The sequence below is a fragment of the Peromyscus maniculatus genome, chromosome 4 (genome assembly GCF_049852395.1).
Source record: "Peromyscus maniculatus bairdii isolate BWxNUB_F1_BW_parent chromosome 4, HU_Pman_BW_mat_3.1, whole genome shotgun sequence".
NCBI lineage: Eukaryota > Metazoa > Chordata > Mammalia > Rodentia > Cricetidae > Peromyscus > Peromyscus maniculatus.
In genome coordinates this window covers 88,377,149-88,400,239 of record NC_134855.1, presented here as the reverse complement: position 1 = coordinate 88,400,239, position 23,091 = coordinate 88,377,149, and the positions used below count along the sequence as shown (strand labels likewise).

The following is a 23,091-nucleotide window of genomic DNA, read 5'->3' as shown; positions in this document are numbered from 1 at the left end:
TCTTCCTCCTTGACTAAATTATTCTCTTAAAGGAGCAGCACCATGGAGCATTTTTCATTGCAGTTATCCAAACCCCTTGCACAGGCAGAGCTGACTCACAACAGGAATGAATTTGTTAAAGGAGTGCATTACTAAAAGAAGGGACCTGTAAAACACTGTAGCTTGAGGTCACATAGAGCCACTAGTGTGGGCTTCAAGGGTGTGGTTAAAAAGCTCATTTTAAAAAATAGACATGGTTTAAATTTAATGTTCTGCTAGAAATGTGTATTAATTAAATTAGAGAAATTAAGAAGAATGTAAAAACAAGTGTATTGAAGGCATCACTGTGGAACAGAGCAAGCAATAATTTAGTAAAATAAATCTACATCATCATTTGGTGGGAAATAAATAAATGACAGATATATATCCAGTTATATAAATGTGTGTGTATGTATGGGTGTATGTATCCATAAAACTGTTTCAGCTACTGAAAAGTGCAGTGGGACATGGTTATCATGTCCCTCTAGTGATCTGATGGCACAATAGAGAAAATATAAGTATACAAAATCGTGGTGTCCCCTACTTCTGGGAAATATCATACTAAGAGCAATGAGACTTTTTCAAGGAATTCCCTGGCCCCTTCACATGAAATCTGAAAAAAAAAATCTGTGGCTGAATGATGACATAAATATTGATGCTTCCTCTTGTTTTACTCCAGCACTGTTCCTTAACTGCTCTCTTACTATACTCTGTGCCAGCCAATTAGAATTCTCCATCCCTTAGGCCCAGTCATTAAAATTACACCTTGTTCCTGCAAAAAAACCACAGTTCCTTTCCAAGAATCAAGTGGTTTACAGTCTCTGGTAACTCCATTTCCTGGGGCTCAGAGAACCTCTTCTGGCCTCTGTGGGTACCTGCACTCACATCTTCCTACTTTCACACAGACATACTGACAAATAAGAAAGTTTTGACAGCTGCATCTGCGTTTCCAGACCAACTGTTCACAGAAACTTTTTCTAGGTTTTGGTGTGGTAAATACTTGAAGACATTTTGCTCCATGAACACAAAAGTCTTTGAAACTAGGAAGAAACTACAGTTGTCTAGTTTAAATTTGATTTTCTTCTCTTGGAAGAGAAAGAGTTCTAACAGAAGTCTGTGGCATTCTGTACAATAAGAGCAGACTTCATAAACACTGCATGCAATCTTTGTTGCATGTTATTTATCACATACACTGTACATCCATATGCATGCAGTTGATTCCGTGGTCTTGGAGACAAAGTAGGCTACTGTTGTCTCATAATTGCAGTTACTTCTGAGATTTTTTTTCAAACTCCTTTCCTCCCCTCTTCTTTCCTCCTTCTACTTTTCTTTTCTCTGTTGTCCTCTATCTCCCCTCTTTCTTTGATGCTAAGGACTGAATCCAGGGTCTTTCGCAGGTTAGTCATATAAATCACCATTGAACTATGGCTTCAAATCTGCCCATTATGTTCATTACACATCATGGGAAGAACCAGAACATAGCTGGAAATAATAAAAAGTTCAGCATGACATTGCTAGAACATGGGAAAGTGTTTGAATCTGGAGGAATAGCATACGACAAGGTACTGAGTTGAAGCATATATGTACTGAGTTGAGAACGTATGTGTGCCTGACCAGAGCAAGAGGCATCCCTTGCTGTAGCACATGCAATGAAGAGAAGTGAGCAGGGACAAGACTGTAGGTATGAAGAAAATATGGGGTGGTGGAGGAAGTTGTGCTTGGGAGCACATACTGCTTCATACCCACAGTCACAAACTTGTAGCATTCCTCAAAGTCACAAAGTCCTCTCAACTCTGAGCTATTTCCAGTCAGATGACTCTGTGCTTCTTACATACATGACAAAATGGACCCTTCAGTTTAGCCAATGCATCAGGTTGATTCTGAAGAGCTCATATTAGTGGAGAGGATCAGTTGTTTATAAAACAGGAAGTGTTAGTCTGTGGTCTTTAATGTACCTGGTAGTATTGTAGTAAGAAAAGGGTTAAAAACTAAAGTACCTCAAAGATTAATTGAGAAGTTACTGTTTGCTAATTCATGTAGTTCTGTACTAGATATGATTTTTATCACATTCATGAGTGTAAATCTTCCTGTGAAACTTGTTATCCTTAAGAACATGGACCCCCTAAGCTATGATGTCTTAAATCCTGACATTACCTTATAGATGTAACCGTCTTATTAAATAAGAAACACTCTTTAAGATTCATGGTACATTACCTTTTGTACTTAGTTATGGAGCTGGAGAAATGTCTCAGTGAGTTAAAGTATGAGGGTCTGAGTTAAAATCTCAGCACCCGCATAAAGAGCAGGGCATATTTACCATTCTTCCTGCAGGATCACTAAATACCTTATATTAAATAAGGTGGAGAGTGATAGAATGCAATACTTAGCATCCTCATCTGGCCCCTGTAAGCCTGTGTATTCAGGCATGCCTAGAGCACCGGCCCTTGTGCACATTCCACATGTACCTCCCCCCTCTATGCATGCGTATACTCACATTAACACATGTGAAGTGAATAAAATAGAATAGAAACAGAAAAGTATTCACGTTCCTATAATTAAAAAGTCATCAATGATTCCAGAGGTTAATATTGTCCAAGAATGAAGTGATAGTGCGTGGCATCTGGCCTTCCCACAGATCGTCTGCCCGTGTGAGGAAGGGAATGAAATCAGGGATAGGGAAAGAAGAGACAGAAGAAAATAGATGCTGCGAATTGTGCAGGAAATAAAGAGAAGCAGGAAAGTATCCTGGAGAAAGGATGTGTGTAAGATACTCTGAGGCATTTAGTCTCTTCTCATTTAATTTTCTGTAGATGACAAATTCCACTTACATCATTTATCTTCAGGTAGGATTTTAGGTAAGAAAATAAAGAGAAGGTTCATAAACATTATATGTTATATACCTGTAACTTAAAGCAAAACTACCTAAAATGTTACATATTAATTAGCTATATTCTCTCTGAGTTGGGAAATAAGTGCTATTTTTGAAAGGGCCTGAGCCTATCCAGAACGGAGGATGCTAGTTATATTTATTAGGTATTGAATGGCAATGGAAATGGAGAATAAAATTAGACACCTGATAAAAGTGCACTGCCCCAAACCAAGATAGCAGAAGGGGAAGATTCTCTAGACAAAATCAGGCTCTGTTCTTGTTCTGAGAAGTTGCTAAATTATAAGCAATATGTGAGACATAGCAGCTTCATTTGGGCATGGTGGCACATGCCTGTATGCCAGCACTTAAGGCAGAGGCAGGGCGTCACTGTGAGGACTTAGCTGGAGCTGCAGAGTGGAACTGTCTCAAGCTTCCTTAACCAAATACTTTGGACTCCCTAATAATACTTCACATAAACTAGCATTTTTCTGTTAAGTGGTTCTTGATTCGTGTGGAATGTGATGGAGGCGCCACTTGAGATTTATTGAAATTCTGTAGAATACTTGCAGACTGCTCTTTGGTTTTTGAATTTATTCACTTAGAAGTAAATTGGATACAGATAATTTATAGGTATATGCCAGAAAATAACCAATTTAGAAAACACCTGACCTCAGACGTTTTCCTAAGAAAAACTGACACATGGTATAATTAAGTTTTATTTGTAGCTTTGTCTGTGAGTCTGTAGCTCAATGGTAGAGCACATAGCTAGAATAGCCACAGCTCCAGGTTTGAACTCCAGTTCTGTCTGTCTGTCTGTCTGTCTGTCTCTCTCTCTCTCTCTCTCTCTCTCTCTCTCTCTCTCTCTCTCTCTCTGTGTGTGTGTGTGTGTGTGTGTGTAAAATTTTGTAGTTTTCCTTTTCTTATTAATTATGCAAAACAGTAGGTTTCATTGCAACACTTTAATACGTTTGTAGCATATGTTAACAACATTTACCTCACTTACCTTCTGTTGTTTCCTGTTACTCCCTGGTCACCTTACTATTCCCAGATACATTTCATTCTAATTTCATGTTAGATCCTTTTAAAAATCTAGATTCTATGTGTTAGAGAAAAATATAAAATGTCCTATATAAAATTTTCAAATTTCACATGAGTCTGCCTTATTTTGTTTGACATAATGACCTCCAGTTCCACCCATTTTCCTGCAAATAATATGGTTTTGATCTGAGGAACAGCTGTATTCATTACATTCTATTCATTACAATTTCTTTATCCATTGGTAGGCAGCTAGACTGATGCCATGACTTGGAAATTATGAATATGGCAATGAAGCATAAGTGTACAGATATTTGTTGTATGTTGCATTTGATCCTTTGATGTATAAACCCAGAAATGATGTAGCTGGATAATGTGGTAGTTCTAATGTTAGTTTCTGGGGAGCCTCCACACTGATTCCACAGTGGCTGGACTAATCCCCACCAATGGTATATGCAGCCTATTTTACCTATGCATCCTAACAATTTGTTTTTTGTTTGTTGGTTGGTTTGTTTCTTGGTGATAACCATTCTAACTAGGATAAAAGAGAATCTCAATGTAGTTTCAGTTTGCATTTTCCTGGTGGCTGAGAATATTGAAATATTCCATGTATTTGTTGTGCTTCTTGTGAGGAGTGTTGTTTGGTTCCTTTGTCTGTTGATTGGATTATTTGCCCATTTGTACTTAACATTTTGAGTTCTTGATATATTATGCATATAAAACGTCTCAGATGAATGGCTAGAAAAATTTGTCTCCAGTTACATAGCTTGTCTCTTCCTTTTGGTGATTATTTCCTTTATGTTCAGGAACCTTTGACTTTGACGCAATTCTACTTGTCAGTTCTTGCTATTACTTTCTGAAATATTAGCATCCTACTCAGAACACTTTTGTCTCCATATGTGTCTCTTGAAGTAATTTTCTGTATTCGATGAAGTAAATATTATTTAAAATATCAAAAGGGGAGTTAAATACCTACTATTGTGTATAATTAGGATTCTTGAGCAGAGAACTGTACACTGGCATTTGTAGTTGTGGTTATTTTCTCTGTGATGTCACTTTATTGGATGATATTTCCAAAAGTTGTAGGTACAATTGAGAACTCAAAATGTTTAAGTTATTTTAGACAGATATTTTCTTCTTAGTTCTTGTAAGTGTCTTTGTCTAATAACAAGAAGATATTCAGAGTGATGGCTTTATAGCCTTAGCCACCTGACAGCATCTTCCAATTCTGCAGATGGTACCAGCATATTCAGCACCAAAGCAGAATGCTTACATTAACCAATGAGATTTGCTATAAGCAAAGGAAACCCAGATAGCTTCAATGAGTAGACAAACTGCAAGTGTTGATATTTAAATTTCCCATGTGCCTCTGATAAGCTCATATAGTAATCAGGTGAGCAGAAAGGGCGCTTTGAGTAGAAGAAGAATCGTTGACAAAGGACTTTCTGAATTGTATTTAAAAGATTCCTTCCAACTTCTGTACTACTCACCATCATTATTTAATGCAGTTCTCAGGGCCCTCTAGACACCAGGCTAATTTACAAAGGCCCTTAGGATATTTCTTGCTTGTTACCTAATACACAGTATGCATTATTTGCTGAGGACTTTAGAGTTGTGCATGCATATGATTTTGCTTTTGAATTTAATAAAAGTTGCTCCCTTAGAGTTTCTATTGCTGTAAAGTGACACCGTGACCATGGCAACTCTTTTAAAGGAAAACATTTAATTGAGGCTAGCCTACAGTTCAGAGGTTTAGTTCATTATCATCATGGTAGGTGGCATGCAGGTAGACATAGTGCTGAGGAAGGAGTTGAGTTCTACATCTTGATAGGCAGTCAAAAAGCGAACTCTAACACTAGGTATAGCTTAAGCATAGGAGACCCCAAAGCCCACCCCTACAGTGACACACTTCCTCCAACAAGGCCATCCTACTCCAACAAGAATACACTTCCTAATAGTGCCACTCCCTCTGGGGACCATTTCCTTTCCAACCACCACAGTTAAACTATAACACTTTAATTACTTTGGTATAATTTTTCAATCTGATTGTTCTTTTGTCATGTAGTTATTTTGTTATTTTTCTACTCAGAAATTTGCTGGAAAGAAATTCTGTAGACAATTTAGAAGGGCTATAGTGTCTGAAAGATAGACAATATTTTGCTGATCTTCAAATCTCTTTTCAGAATTACAATTTTGTTTGAGGTTCTATACAAGGGTACATTACAAAAGATTCAAATCAGCCAATCAGTAACAAAGAAATATTGCCCTGCTTTCCACAACAGTTTCCTCATGGAACACATTGTAGATATTAAACAGAGACACTGACCTGAGCTAGGCCCTCTCTGGATCTTGATTACTAACATCAATCTTTAAGACTCATATAGCTTATACCCTGCTTTCCCCCTCCCTTTTCTTTGAAGCACTCAAAGAATAGATCTCTCTGCCTGAACTTCAGATATCCTGGGTACCTCCACCTGACCTCCTCTGGGCATTTCCTTTTTGTTTGAATTGTGAGATTTCAAAATTTCAGTCTATTTCTTTCATGTCTTGCTCCTTGCTAATGAAAACATTAAATAAACCCAAAAGTTTTATTTAAGCTAAATAGTTCCATGTTTGCCAAAGCAAAGTCTTTAAATAATTTCCAAGATGCACAGTAACTCCTTAAATAGTTTAATACTATGATTCAATTTTATTGTGTATTAGAAAAAATCTATATTACTTATTACTAATAATTTTTAAATTAAACTTTTAGCAAGGTCTATATTTTTGAAAGTACAATCTCAAGAAAAATTACTAAGTAATAGCCCCCATAGCTTTGTATATTATATATATATATATATATATATATATATATATATATATATATATATATATATATATATAAACATAATATTATATAAAGAGAGAAAACTAGTGAGGAACAATGCCATATTGTGTTTTGTCTAATAACTTCCCCGATAATTCCATTTCTCACTTCTCTTAGCACCGCAGATGTCTGCCACTCACATTAGTTCTTTCTTGACTTTTTGTTGCTTTTTTTAATCTAAGATTTTTATCTTGCGAATTGTTCAAAACAAGTTTGTAAACAGACTCATTTTTATTACTGTATTGGATTTCTATGCAGAAACTTAATCATTTTACCCATACCCTAAAGACACCTAGGTTATTTCTACTCTTTCTTTTTAAAATTGGCCTATAAAATAACAGATTTATTCATGGATTTTCATGTTTACATGTTTTATTTTATTCTCCCTGCATCCTGTTTTTCCTCCCTTATCTCCCTAACCTACTCCTTGTCCCCATTCTCAATTGTATCTTTTCAGCACCAGGAATCTATCTTCCACTTTCTTATAACATGTATTTTAATGCATTCCTCTCCATCCCTTAATACTTTTTGATCCCTTCTCATGGATCCTTTTCTAGTTTTCAGGCCTCCACATACAATTAATCCCTACTAAACAAACATATCTATTGACTATAAGCCAGGATCTGCTTATGACAGATACCATGGAGTGATTGTCTTTCTGAGCTTGAGCTATCTCATTTAATATATTTTTCAATTCCACATGTTTACTACAAATTTCACTTTTCTTACAGATAAATATAACTCCACTGCTTGAATATACCACATCTCAGTAATCTATTCTTCTATAATAGATATATAACTGGCTCTATTTCATTGGTATTGTGAATAGAACAAAATTAAACAAGAATGAGCAAGTATATTTGTTGTGGGATATAAAGAGTTCTTTGGCTGTAGAGCTTGAAGTATGGCTGGGCCATATGGTTCAATGTTTTGTGTTTTGAGAAGCCTCCACTGATTTCCATAGTGTCTGCCCTCAGTTACACTTCAACCATCAAATGTATAATAATTTCTCTTTCCCTATATAGGTACCATATTTTTTATGGTAGTGTTTCTACTAGTGTGTTTATGGAATCACAAAGTAGTTTTAGTGTACATTATGGTGTTGGTTAAGTATGAACACTTTAAAATATTTATTAGCCATTTTTATTTCTTCTCTTGAGAACTATCTATTCATTTTCTTGGCCTGTTTATTATTTGGCTATTGGGAAGAAGTTATTTAATTTTTGTAATTCTTTATCTACATTCAACACTATTATCACAATTTTTCAAAGTACACAGGCACACACACACACACACACACACACACACACACACACACGTGTGTGTGGGAGGGGTGCAAAACATGTACATGAAGTACATAAGTGTTCACTTGGGGCCAGCAAAGGATGACAGAGACTAGAAGGGAAAGGGAAAATGGAGAATGAATACTAATGACCATGCAAATATTTTATGTGTGATGAAAGTTTCCAAAAAGCAGTGGTGAACATTGTCCAACTCTGTGGACATACTAAGTTGCTTTTTTATATTCAAAATAGATAAATTGTATAATGGATGGATTTCATATCAATAAGCTTCTTTGAAAGAGACATTGAAAATTTAATTCACTTTTATACAATGACATAAAAATATGAGGTTTTATATAAAGTGCTAGAATGTGAAACTGAAGATGTATTGATGTTGCCATTTATCTCTGAGGAACTCTTCAAATGAATATACTGTTATAGTCAGGAGGCTTACAAAGGGCTTGGAAGATTTCCCATAAAGGATTTAACTAACTTCTACCAACCTTGAAAAGAAGAACTTAAGTTTACAAGCAGATACATTTGTAGATTCCCATACTACCCTAAACCTGATGGGTCTCATCAAATCTGGGAAGCCAAGTAGGGTCAGTTCTGGTTAGTACTTGAATGAAAGAACAAACAAGATTATGATAAACATTGCTAAAGCCAGAGTTTCCCAGCCTATGAATCCCCAAGAGAGCCCACAAATGAGCTTTAAGGAATCTATTAACCCCTTGAAGCTCCGTGGATAATTATTTCAATGCATATGTATGATTCTTTATCTAAATATATTCCCTACTGCCAAAGAATGGCTAAAAGTCACTTGTTTGTATTGTCTTCTATGATATAAGAAATGTTACCGAAGAAAGTTTCAAACAAGAAAGTAGCCTCCATAAACCAGAAATCTCCAGTGCTGTAATCTCCACATTCAGAATTTACCTTTCTCTCCTTGCAAATACCTAACTTTTAACAGTAAAAGTAACTGTGGGTATAGAAAGAATGACACATTTATAAAAATAGTCCTTAACAGTCCAACACATGTACAATGTATTTTAGAACCTTTCCAAGTTCTTAAAATGTCTTGAAACTCTGAATAGATTATTTATAACCAAAACATGATCATCTGCTTTATAATACTAACAAAACATAGCTGGTTTAATGACTCATCTTTCTCTTTTCTATGTCTTAAGAGATATTTGTCCTTGTGATAGAATTTACAGGTGAAAGGATCAGGGAACTTAAGATCACTGGATTATGAAAAGCACTTTTCTGAAGATACAGGATTCATCTTTCTTAGGGCTTGCCTTTTTTGCACAAGCTAATACATTCTCATCAGATAAAAATCATGTTAATGTAAAGATTATGGGGAATTTTCTCTTTGACACATCAAAGCATTTGAACAATAATAATCATGTAACTATTAAGAATAACTTGCTTTGGAACATCTGTGTCTTTCCTAACATGGTTCTGTTAATGATATTAGGCAAAAATTGTAGCTGAGGTTTTGATAATATAACCTGGAAGTCTGGCATTTCACATTAAATATTCCAGTGAAATGATAGTCTTTGACTGAATAATGTACTGGGGACATCCCCATGTTTCATAGATATTTTGTTCTATATTTTGGTATGACACACTGATTTTTGCATTGTTAAACTGAAAATAAATCCAACTTGGCTGTGTATAATTGATAACTTTGGTTTGAGAGTGCCTTTCTTTTAGGCACCTACTTGCCTGTTGTGTGTTATAAGCATAGAACCAAAAGCAGGGAATATCTTAATAATTCAACTTCACTTACTATATGTGTCCTAAAAATATCTGCAGCTTGGATTATCTGACTCACTTTCCATTGTAACCCTGGCACCTAGAAATTTTCAAAAACAAAGGCCACACTCACAGGCTCTGCAATTGTCCTTAGGGTTGAAAGTGGATCAAGTGCTCAGGTAAGCCGCTGAGCCCTGAATTATATTTTACCCTTAACTTGACCCGGTGCTTGTCAACTACCCAATGTGTATAAATGTTTTAATTTCATGATTTTTGTTTTGTTCATTATAAGAGTTAATGTAAATAACCTGAAATATAAATTCAGTGATTTCTTGCAAATGTTTTCATTGTACCTATGAAATGACCAGTCTTTTCAATATTTCTGTGTATTGGAAACCATCATATGATTTGTTTTGTGAGTTCCTTAATGGATAGTATGGCATTAATAACAGCAATAATCATTGAAATTATTTGCATGATTTATTATTAAATATGACTTTTACTTGTATGTTCAGAAATAGTATTTTTCTCTGCCCAGTTGTGGCAGAATCTGGACTAGAACCTTAGCCATCCTGCTGTCCAGTGTCAGCATTCCAGTTACTGCTTCAGAGATGATTTGTGTTACTGACTGTGCCATATGGAAAAGAGGAAGAGCTGGCACTGTGAGCTGGAGGTAATGAACCTGGCCAAGCTCTCATCAGCACTGAGCATCTGCTCAGTATTGAGGTCAGAGTTTTGGCATTCCTAAAACTCATAATTAAAGATTATTTGAACAGGAAATTCAGCATTACTTTTCTGGTATATTTAGAGTTAAGCAAGGTGCATTAAAATGCATATATGTTAATATATACTTTATTCTCTAGAACACTTGGGAAATTAAAATATTTTTCCTAATAAGTACTATTTTTAAAATGAAAAAAAAAATATCTAGCAGAGGAAACAGAATTTTTAACACTTTGAGCAACATTTAACAAATTTCCACTGTGTACAAATTTCTTCTGAACTTCAGCATATGATTTTTTCTTAGTTTGTTTTAATAAGGATTTTTGGAAATATAGACACATATTGTTCATTATAAGAAAAGGTCTATAATGAGCTAATGGTAGGAGATAGTTGCATCCTGAAATAAACTGTAATTATATGCCAAGTATCTGGGACATTAATTGGGGAGTATAAAGCAGGAAATTCCTGGTGAAATATGGCATCAGACTAACAGCATCTAGACTGCCATCCCCTAACTCGGAATTAAGGCTTACTGCAAAGACTCATAGGAAGTCAAAAACTAATATCACTAATGAAAACTATGAAAAGAATGTTTGATTTTTAAAAATCATTTATGGAGCCCCTAGGACATGATTAAGAAACAAGTGTGCAATATGACAATGACCTTGCGGGTGAGGACCATCCAACTAGCTACTCAGATTGTGGAGGAGAGTTGGACCAATCCGTCTGTTGTGTATCACCAACATTGAGCTAAAGGAGCTACATAAACAAGCCACATAAGCAGCCATTGCCAATCTAAGTATCGCAGTATTCTGAGAAAGCCTGAGTCATGCACGGCCCCTTTGTCTTTCAGTGACTGTCTATGTTACTCACTAAATACAATTTAAAAAAACCTGAAGAATTCATAAAATGGGCACAGTGATAACTGGTTATCAAAATTTGCACAAAAAAAGTCTATGTGAGTGGGAGCAGATATGGGTAGCAGTTAGGAATTCTGCATACTTGGAGTGTTCTATTCTTTCATACTATTGAGTGTAATAAAATAAAATCTTCAGTCTAGAACTAGACTCAATAATCAAGAAGATTTGCCCTATGCAAGCTATTCATGTTACACAAGTCCTTATAAGACTCTACCAATTGAGCCAGGACCTGTACAACAATATGTACTACATATCAAGACTGACAAACTTAGATACATTCTCTACAACATAGGGTTAACAAGTGAACTATGACCATCTTTTTTCAACCACGGCTTTCATGGGTGGACAGTAGAGCTAGGTAGGACAAAAGCAGGGCTACATGGCCATGAGGAAAGGGATATTGTTCTAAGTGACACAGAACAATTGGATAACTACATAACAATAGTGAAGTTTGGTCCTTACAGCATATTGTATGTGGTACATTTCCATCCAGCAAACATTGGTTGTTCATCTTTATTTTTACTCCTATTTAATTATTATATTTTTATTCTACCCGTGTGTATACCTGTGCACCACTGGTGTGTCTGGTGCCAACGAAGGCAGGAAGAGGAGGGCATGAGAGTTTTCTGAGACTGGAGTGACAGCCAATTGTCAATGTCTTACTTACTGCCAGTGTTCTTAACCACAGAGCCATATCTCCAGGCCCCGATCTCAGTCTCATGTGGTAAAAGAAGCTTGTTCTACACAATTAAGGAGGAAGAAATCCTCACCACCTGGGAATAAAGAATGTCTTTGTAAACAAGGGCAAAACACCTTTAAAGTTAAAAATACAGATAAATTAAAATTGAGAATATGACTTCAATTATCATTAAAATAGTGAAATCCATCTGAAGACAAAAATCATAGATTTTTAACACAAATAGACATCAAAAGGCTTGCTAACTAAAATGTTTGTATGACATAAAATTATTAGAAATGGGAATATAAATTAAAAACACAATAAATTACTATTATATATCTCCCTGCCTTTGAAAGATTGGAGAGTAGTCATGAGCCACAAGGCACAAAAATGCTGTTGGCAGAGACATAAATCAACTTACAATGTTGTGGTGATATTGTGTTCCCCAAAATATTGTGCACCCTAATAAACTTATCTGGGGTCAGAGAACAGACATCCACTCGGATCTCTGTGAGTTCAAAGCCGCACTGGAAACAGCCAGACATTGTGACTCAAGCCTTTAATCTCAGGAAGTGATAGCAGAAAGCAGCAAGGTATATAAGGCATGAAAACCAGGAACTAGAGTTGGTTAAGCTTTTAGGCTTTTGAGCAGCAGTTCAGCTGAGATTCTTTTGGATGAGGACTCAGAGTCTTCCAGTCTGAGGAAACAGGATCAGCTGAGGAATTGGCAAGGTGAGGTGGCTATGGCTTGTTCTGTTTCTCTGATCATTCAGCATTCACCCCAATACCTGGCTCTGGGTTTGATTTTATTAATAAGACCTTTTATTTTTTATTTATTTAATCTTTTTATTTTATAATTAACATAATTTCACATATCAGCTTCGAACATTTTAAGATTCATGTTACATAATGTTGTTTATGAATCAACAGTTTTCTCATAGGCATACCTGATAGAAAGACCTCTGAATAAGTACTGCAAGACATATAAATGGATGTTTATTATAACTTTACAATAATCAAGACAGGATGTAGCCAAATGTCTATCAACATAACGAGATAGAACTTCCGTTATATCCATACATTATAATGCATGACAAGAAAAGAAATGCAAATGATTGAAAATTAGAAATGTATTTTACATTTCATGAAAGTAGCTAGACATAAAAATCATCTTGTGTTTATATTTGGATAAACTGAATGTTTAATGGCATACCCTTTGTTGCTGAAACTGAAGAAAAGTAAAAATATCCGAACCATAACAAACAAAATTTGTGCTGAGAACTGAGTATGGAGGACTCTGTAATTAAGAGAAAGAGAAAGGGGGATTTCTGTAAGAGTTGTTGAGTTTCTATTTCTGGAATTAATAGTCATAGAGATATTTGTTTTGTACTGCTTCATTAAACTAGGAATGTTACTGGCTTTTTTGTAGTGAATTGTGATACATGGTATATATCATATAAGCATATTCAAAATGTTTAAGTCAGTGTCTTTTGTATTACTTGTCTATTTTTCCAGCCATCTTTATCCTGAGAAAGACTGTTTTTCTACAACTTAAAGGGTAATTGAATCACTTAAAAACAAGCAATACTCTAATACAAACTGAAGAGATGAAAGTTTTATATGCTAGTGTTTGTTACATTTATGTATGTATTTAGTGTATCTGTGTTTGTGTGTGTGTGTGTGTATGTGTTCTTGATATATCATGTGTGTGGAGGTCAGAAGGTAACTTACAGGATTTAGTTCTCTCCTTCCACCTAGTTCTTCCACCATGTGGGTTCCAAGGATGAAACTTATGTTGCCAGGCTTGTCATCAAACACTTTATTATGCCAAGCATGGCCCTCTATAACTTTCCAATTTTCCCCTTATAATAATAAGTGACTTTGTATTGTCTTTAGAGTGAATCAGGCAGCAATGTTCCCTCATGCATTATCTCATTTAGTCATAGTAATAATCCTTTACAGTTGGTATCATTATTACTCTGATTTATAAGCTGTAGACAGGAGACTGAGCACTGTTAAACTAAATGAACAAGAGGCTCAGTTAATTGGAGCCCAAATTATCTGAATCCAGATTTAAATACCTCAACCAATGTAGCATACTGAATTATACTAACTTGAAAGTGTGACCAACTGATAATCAGGAACAAATCATAGACTGATTACATGATCTAATATTACGTCATAATCTTTACTGGTTTTATTAAATTCATAATGTGACCCCTCCTGGCTACTGGAGCCAATTAGATAGTTTCCTTCTGACTGCACCCTGTTATTCAATTCCTTGTAATCATCCCTCTATATGCTCTTTTCAGTATTTCATTAGCATATACTCACCCTATGATTATTGGTTTCATTACATTTTCAAATACATGCATCATGTACTTTGATCATGTTTACAATTATAATTTCTTATCCCTCTGTCTCCATTGCCAGCCCTTCCTTTTCCTAAGAAGTCCCTATTTTACTTTCATTTCTCTATTTTTTTACTTTCTTTTAAAACTAGATTGAGCATATGAGAGAAAGCAGACTGCTTGTCAAAGTTACATAAATACAATAAAACTGGATAAATACCAGAGGAGGAACTAAAAATAAAAATAAACACTTTTACAAAATAAAATAAATTAAAATACTACTGAAAACATAGTAAATATAAAAAGGAAGAAAAATACACACACACACACAAACACACACACACACAAACTAGAGTCTTTTTCATGGATCTTGTAACATTTGAATCAGCATGATGGAGGTGATATTGGATTGTATCTGAGGACTTTTCTCTTGTCTTTCTTGCACTTCATTTGGTGCTGTATGTGGGTTAATGGCCAGTGAGAGATCAGGTGTTTTTTCATGGCTGTATCCACTTAAAAAAAATTCTACTGTATGCAAAGGCATACCAGAATCCAATGCTGTCTACACTTTGATTTGTGGCCAGTGGACTGGATGAGCTTTTACTTCTCCAAACATCTCCCAGTTTGTAGTTCAGGTAAAAGCTAGTGTCAACACTGTGGAGTATTCCACCAATAAACCACAGAGTGGGAGAAATGAGCAAAACTATAAGATTTGCACTGGATGGGGAGAACTTCACTCTGCCCACTAGCAGAGTGCTTTCAGACCTCATCAATTATAGAGAACCCTGGGGGAGGGAGATGAGTGCAGAAATCATGAAACACAAGGCCTAGTTTGCGAGGTTGGTAGTTTTTAATACTACCTAACAGCAAATGCACATGGTGGAGGTGGAGAGTAGCTCCAAGGATGACATGTGAAAACCTCTGAAAACACTCAACATCTTCTTATTTCTTACACTTGGAGATTAGCACGGTGCATAGCACACATTAAGTGTTCAATAAATGTTTGTTGGATTCAAAATAAGCAACATACCCACCTTATCCAATATATATAACAAACAGCTACTGCCATTATTTTATTTTTAAAATGCCCTCTGACAAATCTCCACTATTATTTTAGCAATAGGCTAAATATTTGTAAATCTTTCCTTTAAACATGAGTCATAAGTCACCAGTTCTTGAGATAGTCTTTAAAATCAGCTTTTCCAAATGTTTCTGAGATCCATGACTTTCAAATCCATGATTGTTTTCAAAGTTGTTGGAAGATTAGTGGTTTTCCAGTAATCTTTCAAGTACTATAATAAGTGACATGACCAAAACCAGCTTAGAGACCATTTTTTTTCCTTTGCTTAAACTTCAAGGTTATAATCAATTGTTGAGGGAAGGTAGAGCAGAAACTGAAGTACAGGCCATGAAGGATGCTGTTTAATGGCTTGTTCCCTGGCTTATGCTAGGCTAGCATGCTCACATAGCACAGGCCCACCTGCCTAGGAATGGTGCTGCTCACAGAGGGCTGTGCCTTTTCACATCAATCATTAGTCAAGACATCTCCTCATAGACATGGGCATAGAAATAACTCTTCATTTGAGGTTCCCACCACAACCAGGTGACTCAAGGTTGTATCAAGTTGACAATTAAAACTAACCAACACAAACAGGCACCTGATAAATTAGCTGTGTCCCAGATTCTCTGTAAAAGCCAACATTATTCCATGTCCTGGAAATAATAAATATTAAAATCTTGAATATAAATTGAACATGCCCCACACTGAATGGAAAGCACTTTACTAATCTAAATCATTATTATTTGATTTTATACTTTGTCAACTATGTTTATAAAAAAGTACTTGATGCTGGGCGGTGGTGGCACATGCTCTTAATAACATCACTCAAGAGTCCAGCCTGGTCTACAAAGTGATTTCTAGGATAACCAGGGCTATACAGATAAACTTTGTCTCAAAAACCAACACCAAAAAAAAATACTTGAAGTTTTCCTATTTGCACCTTTATATAATAATATGTATGATAAACTTTCTATCAGTTCTTCATTTAAACAAAAAATACAATCATGGATTAGTTAACACCTCAGTTAATGATTATCATAGTTCAAATAAAACACAATGTTCTTAGTCATCTAATTATATTGAATCTATAGTTAATTCCTTTCACATGATTTAGAAAAAAATCTCTAAATACTGCCTTGATTTTTTTCTATTTTTATATTGATGTTGTATTGTGTGTAGGAAAACTGGAAAAATTCATTATTGCAAATTTAGATTTGACAGAATGATTGGATAATGAACTGCAGCACTGGTTAATGTAGTTTCTGGCATTGTTTACTCTGAAAAAGGTGACATGTGGGTATACTATTAAAGGTCACTTTTCAATAAGATAGCAATATTTTCATCAGGCAGGTGTTTCTTTGGGTAAGCTTAGCACCCACTTGCTTAAAAATAGAAAACTATATATCTGTAACAACCAAAGTTCCATTGTCACACCATGCAGTTGTCCAAACAGCATTAAGTCCTTTTGAAAGTGGCCTGTTTTGTGTTAGTTACTGTGGCAACCGATCTCTTGATTCATAGTGCTTATGGAATGACTTCTTCACCTAATATGCTGCTAGTACTGCGGGTATCAACTGCTGTTTTGTTTTTTTGTTTTTTTTTTTTTGTTTGTTTGGTTTTTTTTTTTTTTTTTTTTTTTTTACTAAATTGAAGAGGGCTATAAACTAAATAAAAATAAAATACAGAGCACACTGGGGCTTGGGTGTAAAGTAGCAGGGGAGCTGTTAACACTGAAGTGTCTTGAAGCTGATGTGAAAGTTCACTGTGGATTCACATCATTGATCTTCTATTAGAGGGAAGAAGTTGGTAAATGAACACTCCAGTTTTAACTGGCTTTAATGTCTGTTATGTTAGCACTACCTAGCTACATATGGGTCTTCCCTCTCAATCCATTCATAAACTCCTGCCTTTTCCTTCTTTTCCTTTCTACAGTTATTCATTGACTCCTAATATCTGCTTTGTTAAAAGTCATATATTTGAACTACTCACAATAGGAAAAGGGGGGCTGAAAAATCACTGTGAGAAATTGTCTCCACCCAGTTGGCCTATGGGTATACCTGTGGGACTGTTTTTTGATTGCTAATTAGTGGAGGAAGACCTCACCTACTGTGGACAGTGACACACCTAGGCAGGTGGTTTGAGGCTGTGTAAGGAAGGCAGCTGAGCAGAAGCACAGGAAGAGGGCAGTCAGCAGTGTTCCTTCATGGTTTCTACTTTAAGCTTCTACCTTGAGTTCCTGTCATAGCTTCTGCTCCATGATGAACTGTAACCTGTAAACCGAATAAATCCTCCCTCCCCCAAGTTACCTTTGGTATCTGTTTTATCAAAGACAGAATGGCAAACTAGAACATTTACTTTATAAAATTCAATTTGTAACAGCAGAAAACAGTTGGTAAAAACATGAATAATTCAGTACAATGACAGAAGGTATCAAGTGCTATGGGAAATAATATTAGATAAAGTGGGACCAAGAGTAAGGAACACCACAGGCAACCTCTGGAGAGCCTGAGAGAAAGGTGTCACCTGACTTCATCCATACTTAGTACCTCACCCCTCATATTAGAAATGGAAGAGAGGGGAACAAGGTAGACAAGTCAGACTGTTACAATAACCTAATCAAAAAGTTATCACAGTTACCATAGTGAGTGGGAAACGGTATAAATGATGAGAAAGAGGAAACAAATTCTGTTTAAACATAGTTGCTAGAAACCCAGAAAAGATGATAAGTGGATGGTCATTCTGGATTAACTGTTTTCTTTTCTATGACATCTGGGAATCAGCTGAGTTTCTGTGTATTCAGAACAAGATACACCTGAAAGGCTACATAGGGTTAAATTAAACAATGTTTGAAATACTTAGTAAAGTGTGTAGTTTCGAAGCAGATGTTTAGTAAGTGATAGCTATTATTGTCAAATTATAAAGTATATTATTTGTTAAAGTAATTTACTTTATTAATTATATTCAAAATACATAATAATAATAATATTTTATAAAGCCTTATTGTATCTGCTAGTGTTTGTAACCTAGTCTCCGTATCAGGCAGGATTATAAACAGAAAAGACAGAATGGAGATATATACATATATTCATTCTATCTCAGTATATAATTTATTAAATCAACTTAAATTGAAACAGCACCAACATCTGTGTCACCCTGAGAAGCTGAGAACCTAAGAGTTCCTCAGACCACAAGGCTCCAACCTGGTGGAGAAAACCTCTCAGTTGGGGGTGAAGGAGGCCTGAAAACACTAATTCTAACAACAACAAAGGAATCAGCAGCCATAGTAAGGAAAAGGCTAAACAAGCAACAAGCAAATGGTCTCCCTCCTGCTATGGCCTGTTTTACTGGACTGCTACAAGAAAGTGCCATCTGCATTTTGGGTAGCTCTTCCCACATCAATTGAGAATATCAGAAAAATTCTCAGTTGATGCTTCCTGCATAGATGATGCTAATTTGTTGCAAATTGACATGAAAACCAACCACCATAGTCCTGGTGAGCTACTTAATAATTCTGGAAAGTTTGTTAAATTTCTGCTCATTATAAAAAGGACTATGTACCACACCTTCTTGCCCTTGAGCTCAGGGTCTCTAGGAGATGCATTCACGTAGTAGACTGCTCTATTTGAATAGCAGCGCATATCAGGGCTCACGAGAAACATAACTCGTGTTGGGGTATGACATTCCTAGTCACTTCCTTTTGCTTCCTTCACCTGAATGACTTCCTGCTTTTTAGCTCCATGAACACTACTTCCTCACTTCATCGGACACTCAGTTCTCTCAACTGAAGCTGCACATCTGTACAGCTCTTCATAGTAGTTCAATATGCCTTTGTCTAAAATTATGTTAGTTCCCCGAGATGTTATGCATTTTGTCTGCATCTCAAGAATGTCTACTTAGGAAACATTGAACAACAAGCAGACACAGTCATCCAAATCATTGGGAGGCAGTAGAGAATGAAGGACAGCTGGATATTAGCTAAGAATGCAGACCTGGGCTCAAGAACTTGCTCTTCTGTGTGATCTTCAGCATTAGAATGGTACAGCACCCTTAGGAAAGTCACCAGGAGAATGTCTTCATTGGTATTTCTGTCTTTATTTGAGTAATTTATGTCTTGTCCAACTTTGAGGTGATAGTTTCTGTTTTATCCTATTCTATTTTATTTTGTTATATATATTTTTAATGAATGAATGAAATCATTGGATAGATGAACAAATGAATGGAAACCTAGCTTCTAGGGTAAAGACTAACAACTGAACTGTCACTTATACCTGCTGGGAGATTGAAAATCAGTTTTCTCTATAGAGTGACACTGGGTATATCAACCACTGCAGGACAGGCCTCATGTTCAGGATTAATTGACCAACATATAATTGGACACAACAACTTTTTTGTTTGTTACAGTTTGGTGGGGATTTTGGTTTTTGTTTGTTTGTTTTATTTAGTTGGACAGGTGTGGTTTTATTTTGGGGTTTTGTTTGGTTTGGGGCAGTTGTGTTGTTTTATTGTAGTTTTGTTTGCTTTCTGAGAAAGAACTTGTGGGTAGGGATGCAGAGAAGATCTGGAAGAACTTAGGGGAGAGGAATAATAAGATCAAAATATACTTAAATTTAAAAATTGTTTTAAATAATAAAATATAATTAAAAAGAAGGTAATACAACTTATATAGTCTTAGTAGTATTTTAAGGGGGACATGGAGAGACATTTTGGAGCATTATAGAATGTTGGTTAAGTTATTTTTTTCCAACATAGTATTTTTATTGATTATTTGGGAATTTCACACAATATACCCTGATCACACTTGCTTTCCATTCCTCCCAGGTCCACTTTCTCATCCTTGTGCTCCCCCTCAATAAAAATGATACATCAAGAACAATTTTGTTGCCCATATACTCATTGGAGCATAGACAACCTCTTAAAGATAACTGAGTCTCTTGCCTACCACTACCCTTCCCCCAACACACACACACACACACACACACACACATACACACACAACCAGTAGCCATCAGCTGTGAAAAGCTACACTTTCAGCATATTTATCACAATTATTTTATTAAATTTATTCATTTATTTTACATCATGACCACAGTTTCCCCTCTGTCCTCTCCTGCCATTTCTTCCCCCCACTTTCCCTCAACCCCCTACCCCAATTCATTGCTCCTCTGTTTCTGTTCAGAAAGGGGGCTGGCCTCCCATGGGTGTCCACAAAGCATGACATATCAAATTGAGGTAGGAGTAAGCTCTTCCCCTTGTATTAAAACTGGGCAAAGCAATCCAGTATGAGGAATATGTTTTCAAAAGCCAAGAAAAGTGCTAGGGACAGGTCTTGCTCCCACTGCTAAAAGTCCCACAAGCAGACCAAGCTACACAACTGTCCCACATATGTAAAGAGCCTAGGTCAGTCCCATTCAGGCCTCCTAGCTATTGGTCCAAACTGTGAGCTCCTATGAGCCCACGTTAGTTGTTTCTGTGGGTTCCCTTGTGATGATCTCGATCTCCTGGCTCTGGCTGGTACAATCCTTCCTCCCTCTCTTCAACAGGATTCCCTGAGCTCTGCCCAGTGCTTGGTTGTCGATCTCTGCATCTGTTTTGATTAGTAACTGGATGACAGCTCTCTGATGACAGTTCGGTTAGTCACCAATCTGATTCCAGAAAATGGCTAGTTCAGGCTACCTATCTACTGTTGCTAGGAGTCTTATCTGGAGTCATTTTTGTAGGTTTGGGGGAGTTTCCCTTGCATCAGGTTTCTTCAATGATTTCCTGTCTAGGCTGTTTCTCTTTGGGGGACTGGGGATTGTAGAACCCTCAATGTCTCTCATTCTCAACTATTGGGTCTGGAGTCATTGAAATCTCTGTAACAGAAGCTTTCCTGCCCATAATAGCAAGTGGCAGTACATATGGTATTTCACATGGTTTCATGGACCACAGATATCCACATGGCCCCCAGCTGCACCACAGAAGATGGAACTCAATATGGTTAAGTTATTTTAAGGTGAATCTTGCAAGGAAAATATCTAGATGAAATCTACCAGTTTATGAAAATGACTCTTACACGGATTACGAAGATCCACACTCAGTTCCCGAGGCTTGCTCAGTAAACGTTTTTAGACATTGAGCCACCTCCTCAGCATCTTTAACCAGTCTTGATGAGCTAGCTATGAGTGCACTATTTCCATCACCATCTATTTGCAGTCGTATCCTAAGAGTAAACATTTCCCGAAGCTTGCAGTTCAGGAATTATTGTATGGTCTCAGCATTATTGAACAACTGTTTAGAAAAGCAGAGATTTGTGAGAGTCTTAAATAACACATGGTGTTATGTTGGTTTCATTTCTTTCAGCCTTAGTGTCTTTATGTTTGAAATGTAAGTTGTGAATCAGCAAGATGAAGTATGAAAATAATTACATCTGGACATGACTTAGTCAGTATGGAAGATATACTAGCTGGTATTTTTTTTACAGAGACTTATTGAATAAAACATACAACTCAAGGATCAGCCATCAAGTAATAAATCTAATTACAATCCTGTTAGCTTGCCTTCCATTGTAGATTGCAGACTAGCTTGAATTATCTTTCCATGGTTTTCAGTAGGAGTCTAAAGCACACATTTATTTTTTCTGGTATCAGCTTCCTGGTGCCTATATTTAACATGCATGTTTATCTAACTTACACTATTAACAGTTTTGTTTTTGTTTTGTTTTGTTTTTTTAACAGAATGACATGAATTACATAGCATCCAGTGGACTCTTATTTAAAGATGGCAAAAAGCGAATTGATTACATCCTGGTTTATCGAAAGACAAACATCCAATATGACAAAAGAAACACATTTGAAAAAAACCTCAGAGCAGAAGGTTTGATGTTGGAAAAGGAGGTAAAGGCTTTTCCATTATCAGTTTCTTTTTTGGACTAATATTCTGGGATAGATACTATCAGTCATACTTTAATATATATGGTCTATGCATTTTCCCAAGTCCAAGAATAAAATAAAAACATATGTACTATTCCATTTAAATATTTATTTACTTTTTCATCTATGCATATCTGTACATTTTAAATATTTTTCAAAGGGTTTGGCTATTTTTGCAATTTTTGAAAACTGATTATGTAATGATTATGCCCATGCAAAGTAGGAAACCCTGAGTGAGGAAAACCAAATGTTGAAATTGTTCGCCAAGCTGCTGAAATGCAAGTTTGATTGCTAGAAGTATGGGCACCAACCTTCACCAGCCTCTTTGTTTTGTTTATATGAATCTTTTGAAAGGACTATTTTCTTTTTCCTTCTAGTAAAACAATAAAAGGATCAAGGCATCTGGAAAAAAAATAGAACATAGAAAGGAAGAAATACATACTTTTCATAGTTCTATGATGATAAAATTGCCACTTTTGTTATTTTAGTTGAATATTCTATGGTTTAATTTGTTTGGTTTTAAACATCTATTTTATTGATTTTAAGTATGAGTACTAGTGATTGAGTACATACACATGAGTGCAGATGTTCTTGGAGGTCAGAAGCATTGGATTCCTT

General features: G+C 35.9%; 1 protein-coding gene across 1 annotated transcript in view; it reads left to right on the top strand.

Moving 5' to 3' along the window:
- The window catches only part of LOC143272741 (anoctamin-3-like), a 176,892-nt gene that overhangs the window by 94,077 nt on the left and 59,724 nt on the right, over positions 1-23,091 (top strand). The window contains exon 5 of the mRNA XM_076568719.1: positions 22,279-22,437. Within this exon, the coding sequence (XP_076424834.1) occupies positions 22,279-22,437 (159 nt within the window). The remainder of the gene's footprint in view (positions 1-22,278; positions 22,438-23,091) is intronic.